This window comes from Sitodiplosis mosellana, unplaced genomic scaffold, assembly GCF_009176505.1.
Source record: "Sitodiplosis mosellana isolate CC-2019 unplaced genomic scaffold, AAFC_SMos_1.0 Smas_scaffold_6226, whole genome shotgun sequence".
Taxonomy (NCBI): Eukaryota; Metazoa; Arthropoda; class Insecta; order Diptera; family Cecidomyiidae; genus Sitodiplosis; species Sitodiplosis mosellana.
In genome coordinates, this window is record NW_022601467.1 from 17193009 (window position 1) to 17205438 (window position 12430).

At 37.5% G+C, this 12430-nt stretch overlaps 1 protein-coding gene across 2 annotated transcripts in view; it reads right to left on the reverse strand.

Moving 5' to 3' along the window:
* Window positions 1-214: 214 nt before the first annotated feature.
* The window catches only part of LOC129577776 (homeobox protein 5), an 18214-nt gene continuing 5998 nt past the window's right edge, over window positions 215-12430 (reverse strand). The window contains exons 3-9 of one of the 2 annotated variants that reach the window (XM_055465346.1): window positions 11473-11558; window positions 11078-11316; window positions 10626-10771; window positions 10435-10542; window positions 10211-10314; window positions 1760-1792; window positions 215-1673 (exon numbers count right to left, since the gene is read on the reverse strand). In XM_055465346.1, coding sequence (XP_055321321.1) covers window positions 1083-1673; window positions 1760-1792; window positions 10211-10314; window positions 10435-10542; window positions 10626-10771; window positions 11078-11316; window positions 11473-11558 — 1307 coding nt within the window. In that variant the 3' untranslated portion in view covers window positions 215-1082. The remainder of the gene's footprint in view (window positions 1674-1759; window positions 1793-10210; window positions 10315-10434; window positions 10543-10625; window positions 10772-11077; window positions 11317-11472; window positions 11559-12430) is intronic. The other variant, XM_055465347.1, reaches the window with a different exon arrangement.

A 12430-nucleotide genomic window follows, 5' to 3' on the forward strand; every position in this document is an offset into this window, starting at 1 on the left:
GCCGGTGTTTTAATTATGTATTGGTTTTGAATTTCTGTTCTCTCTTCTTTCCAGTCTTAGAAATTAGATGAGTGTGAATTTTATGCTCGATAAAAAAGAAGAGATATGAAAAATGTACTAAGTACAATTTGTACTTACGATAGTAGTAACAAGAAAAAAGTTTCTGGATGGGATGAAAAAAAGATAGCGAGACACCAATGTTTTGCATGTTATTTTTATCGTAAATTTTTCACTTTATTTTGACCAACTAAATAAATTACAATGACAATCTTACAATGGAGTTTATTAAATAGTTTCTATTTTTGGTTTTGAGTTTAAAATTGTGTCTGTTTTTATCAAGTTTATCTTCACATACATAGACTGAGCGGGTCCTCTTACTAAATATTTAGTCAATTTTTATTAATCGATAAATTTTCATTTCATGTGTGTGTCAATACATGGAAGCCAAATGTGCAACCGATTCGATTCTTCATTTCGGTGCTGAACATTTATATACTTTTTTGGCTTCAAAATGCTTTACGAACTTGTTGAAGCAGTTCTTCTTACTTAGCGAATCACTTATAGAACAAAATTAATTTTTCTTTTCTTTATTTGCAATTTTATTTACATTTATGAAATTCCAACTTCCAGCTGGATTTATATACGTTGAATTCTTTCATTGTCTTCTGTGAAAGTTGTCGTAGTTTGTTTTTGATCATCAGCCGACGGCAAGACCAATTTGGTTCCTTGGAAAATTAGTTTGCATTTTCGCACCCCAAACAGGAATTTTATTTATTCAGTAAAAATGAATTTTGAGCAAAAAAAAAGTCAGGCGAATTTCATTAGAAATTTATTAGAAACAATATGTTTCGATTGATGAAATCATGAGACATGGAAATGTGTCTTGAGTAATTCCATTCAGTCGGTTCGAAGATGTTTCGAACTGAGAATCTTTTTTGGTGAGAATTCTCAAGAGTCTTTTGATTGAGACAAAAAAATCATTTTTCTTGCGTTACACAGCAATGAGAGTGATAAAATATATCGTATATTCATGTATAGCTTCTATTAAAGCCAAGGAAAATAAGTCATCCCACTTAATCGACTCAAGTTACGCTAATCTCTTCGTCGGAGTTTGAATCAAATTCGTCATAATAGTAGTTCGACATGTTACCAACATTTTCAGATCGATTATTAAACGATACGGAACTATTGATGTCACGAACTTTGTCGTAAAAGTTGTTAAACAGGTGCTGTTGTGGTGCCGATTCGCGTCGATTCTCTTCGCTCGACGATGAGCTCATGTGCGACAAAATGGATTGGTTTGCATTTGGCATAAATTGATCGACGAATGGATGGTTACTTTCATTCATCGTTGCACCTTTTTCAATTTTAAATGATTTTCCTTCTTTGCCATTGCAGCCATTCGCTAAAATGACATTGTTCTTACTGTGCAATTCCATGTTTGCTTTACTCGTTGGCGTCATACTTGGTGGGCTGGGGAAATGATCAAGATTTTGTGCTGACTGTGATTGATCCATGAGACTGGAGTTTGGTGACGCCGAAGCCGGTGAAATGGATGGCTGACGATCGGTGCGGGCATCCGATAAATCTGGATTGGGATTATTTTTATTTGGAAGGGTTTGATCACGACTACCACCACTTGCCAATAACTCACGTTCTTTAGAATTTCTCCACTTTATGAAAAAAATAAAAATAAAAATAAGTGAGATGAGTAAGTTCCTTCATTCATAAATACCTTAAAATGAAAATGAGTAAGTACCTTCATCCGTCGGTTCTGAAACCAAATTTTCACCTGCAAATCAAAAGAAAAATCGTTTGAGAATCTTACATGAAAATATGAAAAGTTGAATTTAATAACGTTTCTTTTTTTCTTCCGAAAATAACTGAAATATTAATTCTACTTCAATTGAGCGAAATTGGTATAAAAATCGAAGTTTAACTATGTGATTACATCCATATGTTATTCAATTGAATAATTTCCGTTCGAATGCAATATGTGCGAGATAGAATTCAATTCCGCTGCCACATTTTCACGCCTTTTTACTTATAACGTTGAATGCATTTTCTTTGTGCCTTTTTCATCACTTTTCGTCACAAAAATGGTGATGCGATGCATAATATGCAGAGAAAAAGAGCGAGAAACAATGTGGCGACACAATAAAAATTAAACCATAACAGAAAATTTGTCAAAATTCATCGATCATTCGGTTGAATGACGCAACAAAAGCGCAGTCATTCAGCAATTGTGTAGTAATGGTTGACATTCAATACGAATATGTGTGATTAATAGATGACGAGAGATTGAAAGGACGAGTGTGCGCCACATCAACCGGCACTTTGTTCACCAATCATCAACACACACACACACACTAATCAATCGATCACATTTTTGGGCCCGTGCCTAATTTCCGTCTGCATTTCGTAAATTTCCGTAAAAATTTCGATATTTCTTTTTTTTTCTGTTCCAAATTCAGTTAACGTGTACAATTTTTTTTTTCTTCATTCACTTTAATGACTAAAAATAATGAAAATGCATGGTTTTACAATTGCATTTGTATTCAGTGAATGTATGATGCATGTGATGTGGTCTCATGATTCAACCGAGAACTGAAGTAAGTGATGGAATCAAACCAAAGACATACGAAAAAAACAACAACATCAATTCCCATTGTAAACTTCTTGCCATTGAAAATTCCAGCCGTAAAATTGCGAATGTACGCAAAAGAATCAATCAACACGTAATTCAATGAATGAGTTACATTGAATTACATTCACCGGAACTACTTTAGATACGCATGCATTTCCTTTCAAGAGCTGCCACAATTCAGTTAATCACTCAAAATGCAGATGTATAAAAAGTAATTTTGACAACTACGTCATTGCGGATACGTTTTTTTTCTCTTCTGTTGCTGCTGCTGCTGCTGCTGCTGCTGGCTGTATCTCTTTAAACGTGTTTTTTACTGTTGTTGTTGTTCGATTGAACATTTCCAAAGGGATAATTGTTTTTGGTTGCGGTACTTTTACTATCTTGAAATGGCCATGAAAGTTTTACAAAACTTTTTTTTTCCCTCCGCACACAAACTATTCCGAAATGATGCGCGATGTATTGGTATTACTTGAGAAAGGCGGAGACAAAACATTGTCATCAAACTAACTTTGTTGCAAAAAGAGCATCACCTCAACATTGCATTACGTACTAACTGTAATAATTGTAACAGTTTGGACCCGTTGTAATGTAGAGTATGCTGAGAATGAGCGAGAGCAAGATAGGGGGAGAGAGAAATTAATTAAAATTCACATATTTTGATGGTATACATTAAAACCATAAACGCGCTGCTCCATGCACTGATATTGATTCGACAATGTGTACGACGCATGAACACTTCAGACACGGTCTCCATTTAACTGAATGGCACAAGAAGAACAAAAGCCTCATGTCAATGGGATTGGATACATTATTAAAATTATTATACAATAAACACCAACATCTACAATAAATTCATTGAGTCTCAAATCAATTACATCCGCAATAAAACGCACGATAGAGAGAGATATGGATTAATATTGCCGATTTATTTGGGCATTTGATGGAAATCAAAAAGCGATACACACAAATAGGCAAGCGAGCGAGCTCTGCTGTGTTTGCTCCCACAATCACACGCACGCACGCATCATCCAATCAAAGCCGAAAGGGAAATTCGCCTCCGGAACGAACAAGAGGGTTCACCGAATATTCATATTGTGTGTTTGTGTGTATTCAAATTGTTTGTGTTAAATTGTGTGTTGTGGGTGATTTGCTGTGTGAACCCATAGACAAAGTCGTGTTGTGATCGTCGCCTCACCAGAAAAAACCGGCAGCAGCTAAAATATGCTGGCCGACCCCGAAACCAGAGACACACAGAGAGCGAGTGAGAGAAGGAGGAAATGCGGCGGATGAGAGTGATATTAGCACATCGGCGAAAAGAAAATTGCATGCGATTAAGTTAGGCAAATAATATGAGCGTATAATGAATGTATATAATTCAAAAACAGTTACATGAACATCATGAAATTTCCCGCCTTTTTCCAAATGTGTCAATTGCAGACATCCACTATTATTCCGTGCGCCGCCAGTGTGCACACGCTCACACACGAGACACTAATAACAACAATGACATCGACGACGCAGCAACAAAGACATTTACACAGAGAGAGATAGAGAGAGAGAGAGAGAGAGAGAGTGGAAAAACCCGAATTCTCGAATGGACCAAACAACATAGAGCCAGAAAAAGAAAAAAACTTTTATAACACTCTTGCTCTATCTAAATTATTAAGCCAAACCGCTTCTCAAACAACTTTTCCACTGAAATGAACCTTTTGTACGATTCTGAGTATGTGTGTGTGTGCGAGTGTGTCGCAGTTGTACGCATTCCTTGTTTGTTGCATAAAATGTGTAATAAAACCGCAAAACAAATGACAACAACCAAAAGCAAAAAAAAAAAATCAAACAACAGATCGCTTTGGATGTTTTCATCGTCTCGGCCTAAAACAATGCTCAAAAAACGGACGATGATGTTGATTTGACGGGTGCAAACGAATAAAATAGGCTATTGTACTTGAATTAACTGCCGTTTCTCTCTCTCTCTCTCTCTCTCTCTCTCCCTCTCGTTCTCTCTTTCTCTTTCTTTCTCAATCTCACTCTCTCTATTTTAATCTCGTGTTTTGATTTGGAGCATAGTAATTTTTAGCACGTCTTCATCGCATAAACACTGAAATGACAATTGTTTGGTACATATATTGCTCATCGTTCGTTCGTGTTGAAAGTTTCGCACTGAATGGCTAACGATCGATTTGCAACAACCTATTTCAATGAATGTTCGTTAGTAATTTGGTCACAAGCTCGACATTTTCATTTATCACAAATCCACCATATGTTCTCGAATCGTTTTCTGTTCTGTTGAAAACATCTTATTTTATTTCGACTGCTGAATTTGTTACATAATCACACACACAACAAACAACAGTTGTGTCTGCATATTCACTCTCTCAGACGATTGATTTTCTCCGCTCATCAGAGAGCGAGTGAGCGACTTTTTTTTCTTCTTTCTTCGTTGTTATTGTTGTGCGTGCGCGCGCGTGTTCCGGGACGGAAAATCTATGCTCGTTTATTGCATAGAATGAATATTGGTGTTGGTCGAGAAAATGTCGCGCGAGATACTTTTCTCCAAAGTATAGTATGCTCACTTTCGAAAATCGTCGAAAGAGTGTGTGTGTGCACACTTCGTTTCATTCTGTGTATGCAATTGTCTATTTATCAGACGTTCGTGCAGCATATGTTTTTGATGGGCCAAACAAGATCGTCACCCCGTCTTGTTCGCCGTCATCGCCGTCGTAGCAGCAGCAGCCGCCGCCGTCGTCGTTACCGTTTCAACAACCATTTTCGATGCTCTTAAGCGCAAAACAATAACAATCACAATAATGATAAAGGAAAATGTTTACGAAAATTGTTCAAATAGAATCAAATCGATTGCCGAACGCTCACGCGCACGCGAGACACAAAACGATTTCCTCTTGCACAACAAATTTTGCAAGCAAGAAAAAATAAATAATTTTTTCCTACATGAAATCTGACACTTATGTTCTGTTTATCTATTTGTTTGCGCGCCCGACTAAATGGATAAATGCGCTTTGATTCGGTTGAGTGTATCCAATTTGTATTGAATAATAATGAAATGGCAAACGAACATTTGTACCGACGCAGTTTGTTTTTCTCGATATTTATAATCTGTGGCGAAAACCATTTAAGGAAATTCAATATTCTGGTCATCGTCGAAGCAATTTCGTTGTGCCAACCGATCGATAATGTACATCATCATTTCGTATTGTTATCAAAATTTGTATTCACGTCATTTAGAGAAATGGTCGTTGAAAAGAACAACCGACCGAAATCGAGATTTAGGATATTTCTTTTTGCGTCGAAGACAGAGAGAAAAAACAACAGCGCTGAATATTGTTATTTATTATGGAACGAGTGCAGAAGATGTTGGTTGCTGAAGTAGAAATAAACAGGCATCACACGATGGATGAATGTTTGTAATGTGCTGTGGCGGTGGCGGCAACAACAGTAGCAGAGAGAGAGAGAGAAAGAGTGTGAGCATCGGGGTGTATAATTCGATACTCTTCAAACATATTAAATTGGGAGCAATGACGTTAGCTGTAACAGTCTGTGCTAATGACTGTTGAAGTGAATAACAATAAACGAGACAAAGACATCTAAATAAAAGTTACTGAGAAAACAATATGTTTCTTCTTTAGCCAGTTGGCGTGCATTTAGCTTCACTTTATTGTGGCAATGCGGTGTGGTGTGCGTACGAGTGAGAGTAAAAGTGTTTGTTTCATTTTTATTGAAAAAAAAACTACATATTCGCTTAAATTGATTCAAATGATATTTATATGTGGAGCGTTTAGTATGTGTTTAGCTTAAGCAAATACACATGCAAACAAACACATTCGAGTGGATGTGTGGTATGGTGTGGTAAATGAAAGGGGATGGAAATCAAATGGAATGGAAAACACACAAACAATGCAAACGCACAACGTACAAATTATATATGGCCATTGGATTTGATGATGCCGACGCGTTGATTTTTGATTACAGATAGTTATGATGATGACATTTTATTTGTGCCGAGGGTGCAAAAGCAGATTAGCCTTTGTATGGATCATGTTTGCGTATTGCGTAGAGTGTGCTGTGCAACAGTTCCAACATTTGCATCTTAATTTTCGTATCACCGTTAAACATCAAACGATGACAATGATGATGGCGATGACAGTGGCGGTCGCTATTTTTGCCATGTTAACTACAACGTAAATCCCAAGATGAACATTGCTTTGAGCCAATTCTCTTCGAGAAAATTACACAGTCCCTTCATGATAATTAATTTGCTGAACTTTTTTTTTCTCGTTTGTGTGTATTACTCTGATTTGATTATGAATTTATTGGCCGAATAATCAATTAGGAGAGCGAATTATGAATTGGCTTGTTTGTGAGGCGATCAAATCACTTGATTGAATAATAATTATCGTTAAATGCTTCGTGGGGTGAATTGAATGCGTCTCACACACACAAAAAAATGCTTAGAAAATTAGTCTTAATCGATTTCCTAATCGTTTTATCCCTCGCCACCGCCAAAAATCATTCAAAGATGCGAGTCACTCGAATATTCTTTCCGTTTCTTGTCTTTTTCTGTGAGTTTTCTTCTCCACTTTTATTCCGTGTGCATGTCCCGTACCTTCTTCGTTCAATCGCTCGCTCGATTCTCGTCTACGTAAACACAATCATTCTTAATGTGGAAAGACTGCAATTGACAATTGTGACCTTTCGATTAACAATGAAAAATGAAGGATAGAACGTTTTGCGAACTGTTTCTTTTAGATGAACGAGCAATCTGCCTCATTTGCTGTGCTGTGTGCTGGTTTCAACACCGAAATACGTAGCCAAAGCACACATACACATGAATCCATTGTATGCGATTCTGCTCTTCTTCTCTTTCGGTCTTCGGTTTTTCACCCTCAAAACATCGATTGGTATGCGTGTGCTCGCAGGCTGATGTACTGCCGCTGCTTAGAGAGAGTATGTCACAAATGCATTTGACGTTTTAACTTTTTGAAGTTTTTTTTGTTTTGTTTTTTTTTTTCCTTTTGGTTTTTCCAAACGCAGAACCAACGCATTGAGGCCACTCCATTTGGTGAGTTAAGCGCGCACGACACACAGAATATAAATACACAAACATACGTATATTAAAGTGAATAGAGAGCATTACATTGTCATCATCATAGCGATTGCCATCGTTTGTTGTTCAGCCGTCAACGTCGTCATCGTCGTTGTCGTATCACAGTGTTTTGCTTAAACGTTCCTATTTTTCAGATCAATAAATTTTTGGCAAATCATGAAGCAAACGAGCAGAGAGAGAGAGAAAAATGCGAATTCAATGGCCACAAGGAATATGAATGAAGAAGGCAAGGCAGCAGCGACAGCAGTAACCAGAAAAAGCGAGCAAAAATCGGTACAAACGGCACCCAGATCGGTGCACGTAATTGAGTCGAGAGTGAAGTGGATTGCGGAGTGTGCGACAGAGTGTCGAAACAGAGCAAGAGAAGGAGGCATGGAGAGAGAGAGAGAGTGAGAGTGTGTGAGCGGATGCCGTTATAAATAGGGATAATGTTTTATGCATACAGATATAAATTTAAGCAATGGGATTATGATTAGATTTCTTGCGGTAAGCAAATATTATTTATTTAAGTGAGTACTTCAATTTGAAATTATTCATTCATGTAAGAAAATCGGGTAAACGATATGGATTTGCGCTCGATGGGCTCTTTCGCATGTTTGTTATGGCCATTGCGCACTCACTCTCATCCCCCACCCCATCGTCGTTTCTGCTGCTTTTCTTGTAATGTGCGTGTGCGTGTGCCGGAGCAGCAGCAGCGCCTTTTCATATCTGACTGGCGGAATTGTTTGAATGCATGTTCGAAAATTAAAGCGATTATTCGATTGGTTTGTTTATTGCTCTTGGCTGTCGTTGGTTTGTCGGTTGATTTTAATCATTCCCTCATTTTCTATTTATTTTGGTTTCGTTTTTTTTTGCTGGTTGCGGGCCCAAAAAGTCGTGTGCCGAAAGAGAGAGAGAGAGAGAGAGAGAGAGAGAGAGGAGCGATCGGACCAAGGCATTTACAATATTTTCGGCATTACACTTCAGATTTATTATCGTAAATCGCTTGAAGGCTACTCACTCAATGGTGTATTTACAAGCCCAAATGAATAACAAATGGGCCTCGAAAAACGTTTTCCGGATTTTCCGGTTTCATTATTTTAATACCAGGCCAGATCGATGTGGAAAATCAATCGCACGCAATGCGGTGGCTAATTTGTTAAAAGGAAATTGAAAAACTGTCTCCATTCACAGGCACACCAAATTTTAATTAACTCAACCGATCGCATCGAATTTATAACGAATGAGTTAAGTTTTTTTTCTTCTCGTTCTTTGTTTCTTTCTCCAAAAGAGATGGACGCAAAAATTTCCATTTCTGTTCATCTCTTTTTCCGTTTTCCGTGAGCTGGGAGAGAATACATTTCTTTTGAAATGAAAAGTAGCGATTCAACCTCAAACTTATTTATTCCGACGCCATTGTTACACGTTGAAAAGGTGAACAGAGCGAAAAAGAGAGTTATCGCTTTTGAACGACGAATGTCGAGCGTAATTTTTCATTCAATTTCACGCTTATCTACGAATTCTTTCAATTTGACAAATGCCAACGAATTAAAACCCTTTATGTCCGTGCGTTCGTTTTTATTCTTTCGCTTCATTCCAGCACAAAAATATGATTTTCATAACGAAATGAATTTTCATACAATTCCTTTTTTTCCCTCGGTCTCTCACTCTCGTTCGCTCTTTGTGTGCACTTTTCTCTCTATCGCCGGTCGTTTCGGCCACGTATATTCCGACAATGATGGATGAAGTGTATCAAACACAGAACAAAAAGCGAAAATTGAAAAAATGGGATGGATCTAAAATAATAAGGGTTGTATGTGATATTTGTGTTGGTATTCATTCGCAACAAACACACATACTGGCATCGCTACCACTGGTGTACGGTAGAGTGTTTCGAGATATATTCATACGGAATATAGGCGTCTGCGCATTTAAGATGCTGGGATGTGGCCTTTTGTATGCCAAAAAGAACGGAGAACAGGAGAGCACGTGAAAGAGAGAGAGCGCAGAAGAAGAAAAAGAAAAAAACACACATCTATAACAATGAAAATATTATACGGAAAGTTAAGAGCATTGTTTACTGCAAGGCGGAGTTTTTTCCTTTTGGATTCCGTTGTGTTCGTTCGTTTGCATCCTGTTTGACCAGCCAAACAACCGAACGAACGAAGCATGTCAATCACCGCACATCAATTTTTCATGGTACACATAATTTTACATAACAATTTTTGCACACGGTGTGTGTGCGTGTGTCTGTGTGATTCTGACTGAATTTGTTATGGTTTCGATGTGAATCAACTCACTATCTTTTTTTTCGGTTTCCTTTTTTTTTTATTTGTTCTTTTTTTCTGTTCATGTTTCGAATCGATTTAATATTTCTCCCATCACATGTCATTTCCATATAAATCGAAATCAAAACTCAAAGGAGAAAGAAGTGAAAAAAAAAAACAATATTAATTTACCTGTGAATCCTTAAGGCCAAGTCTTTCGGCGAGTTTTTTGCGATCCGGCTTACTGATATACTTCTGCATTTGAAATCGCTTTTCCAGCCCTTTCCGTTGTGAATCTGAATCAATCAATTTTCGAGTGAAAAAAAAAACAAACGCAATTTAGAATAATCACATGCAGAACTTGGGCCAGAAGAAAAAAAATTGACAATCAAAAATCATATTGATAGGATAATTACCGGAAAAAACGGCTCTTCGCATCATTCCTCGTCGCGGTTTACCGCGTGTCGAATGCGCCCATGGAAAACCTTGACCAGGAGGTAATGGAAACACTTGAGGACCAGCGCCTAGTTAGGGGAAAATAAATCGAATTGTCGTTACTAAGCGGAATCGAATGAAGAGGAAACAAATGTATGTAGTGTGTTCTCACCAGCTCCGATGTAAGGATTTCGGCAATGAGCCAATAATGAGTGAAGATGGGGATGACTTAGTGTATGATGTAAAAATGGTGGAGCTGGTCGACTCGCCAACGGTTTCGCAATCAATTGTTGCTGCTGTTGCAATTGTTGCTTTTCCCTGATAGAACAAACAAAAATAGAATGAACCACGTGTTAATAATGTAACGAGCAGAGCAGATGAAACTCGATGCTAATTAAGTGTGTGATTTAGAAGTTTAATTCAATTTTAGCATCGATTTGAAATGCGGTTAGCATCCAATTACAGTTTGTATGAAAGAAAAGCGATCAAATCAAGTCTCGAATTCAATTCACAAATCATTTTATCTTGATTTAAACGACTTTTATTTCTCTTGCAATTGTTTTTTCCGCGTCGTTGATTGGTTGCGGCGACGGCGGCGTTGGTGATACAGTTTTTTTTGCCTACCTTAATCTATTTTGTTGTTCAGCATCCTGAATGTCAGACACGATGGCCGTGCTATCGGCATTTGTTCCGCTCGCATTATTGTTAAGACTACTGCTATTATTATTGTTACTGTTCGATAGATTGTCGATTTCATTGTTACAACTAATTGGTGACGGCACATGCTGATGATGATTATGCTGCGGTTGCTGTTCTTGATGTAAATTATTGTGGTTATTTTGCTGATGGTTATTGTTTGTGACCTGAATTAAACACACACACACACACAAAAAGAAACAACAAGAGAAAAAATCATTTGCAGGTTCTGCCGCGAATGGATATGTGCTTGTGTATATCGTTCGATCATTCACAAACTAACAGCATCGCACACTGAAAATGGGCATTCAATATGGGCTTACATGAAATCCTTGATAATGAACTTGCGAATGATGGTGCATGAAATTTTGCTGAATATAAGGCCAAATATGTTGCGGTTGAAGAAACTCTGTGGAGAGAAGAAAAAAAGGTATGAATCAAAGCGTGTAACGTTATTTCAATTAGTAAAAGTGAGAATATTCTTTGGAAATTGTTCGAATGGAAGTGATTCGGTTGGTCTTTTGATTAAGCAATAAGAAAAAATAGCCTAGAGATAGTGAAACAAAGTAAATGGTTGAGTATGGGAGGAAAAGATCGTTTGCAAGCGGTTCTGATGGGAATTTCGATCCCGACAGATGCGTGTTGAAGTGTAAATAAAATCTAGAAAATTAGCCATCTCAAATGAAAATTAAAGCCACACACTTGAATAAATTCCAAAGCTTCGTGTCAAAATGATGCGCAAATCGAATAAATCGTTCTGTTTGTTTGTTAAACTCGCAACATTTTCACCTTCATCAGGATTTACACGGGACAGCGCTTTTGTTTGGCATCAACCATAAATTCAATATACAGTAACATCGTTATTAATATTCCAATCTCACGCACAACATGTCGTCACACATCGAGCACAATTAACGCTTAAAACACTTATTTTATCTGTGTTGTTTATCTCATTTCAATCAGTCGTTGAGGCGAGAGCATTTATGCATTCATAAATTTCCACATGTTTACGTGCAAAACATCAAAATAGCGGGGCCTGAATTTGGTGTATGGTTAACCTTTTCCAGTATTGTATTATTGTGTGTATTTCATGCATGCATTCCGTTGTTGGAATATTTTATGGTTTTGCCAGGCAGTCAGCCAGCCGAAAGCCGTTTAATAATAGCGTGAATAGTGAATTTCAGTGTTACATCGAAAGTTACACAGTAAGTGTGAGAGACAGAGATTCATTTGTGATAAATAGAGAGAGAGAGAGAGAGAGAGAGAGAGAGAGAGAGAGAG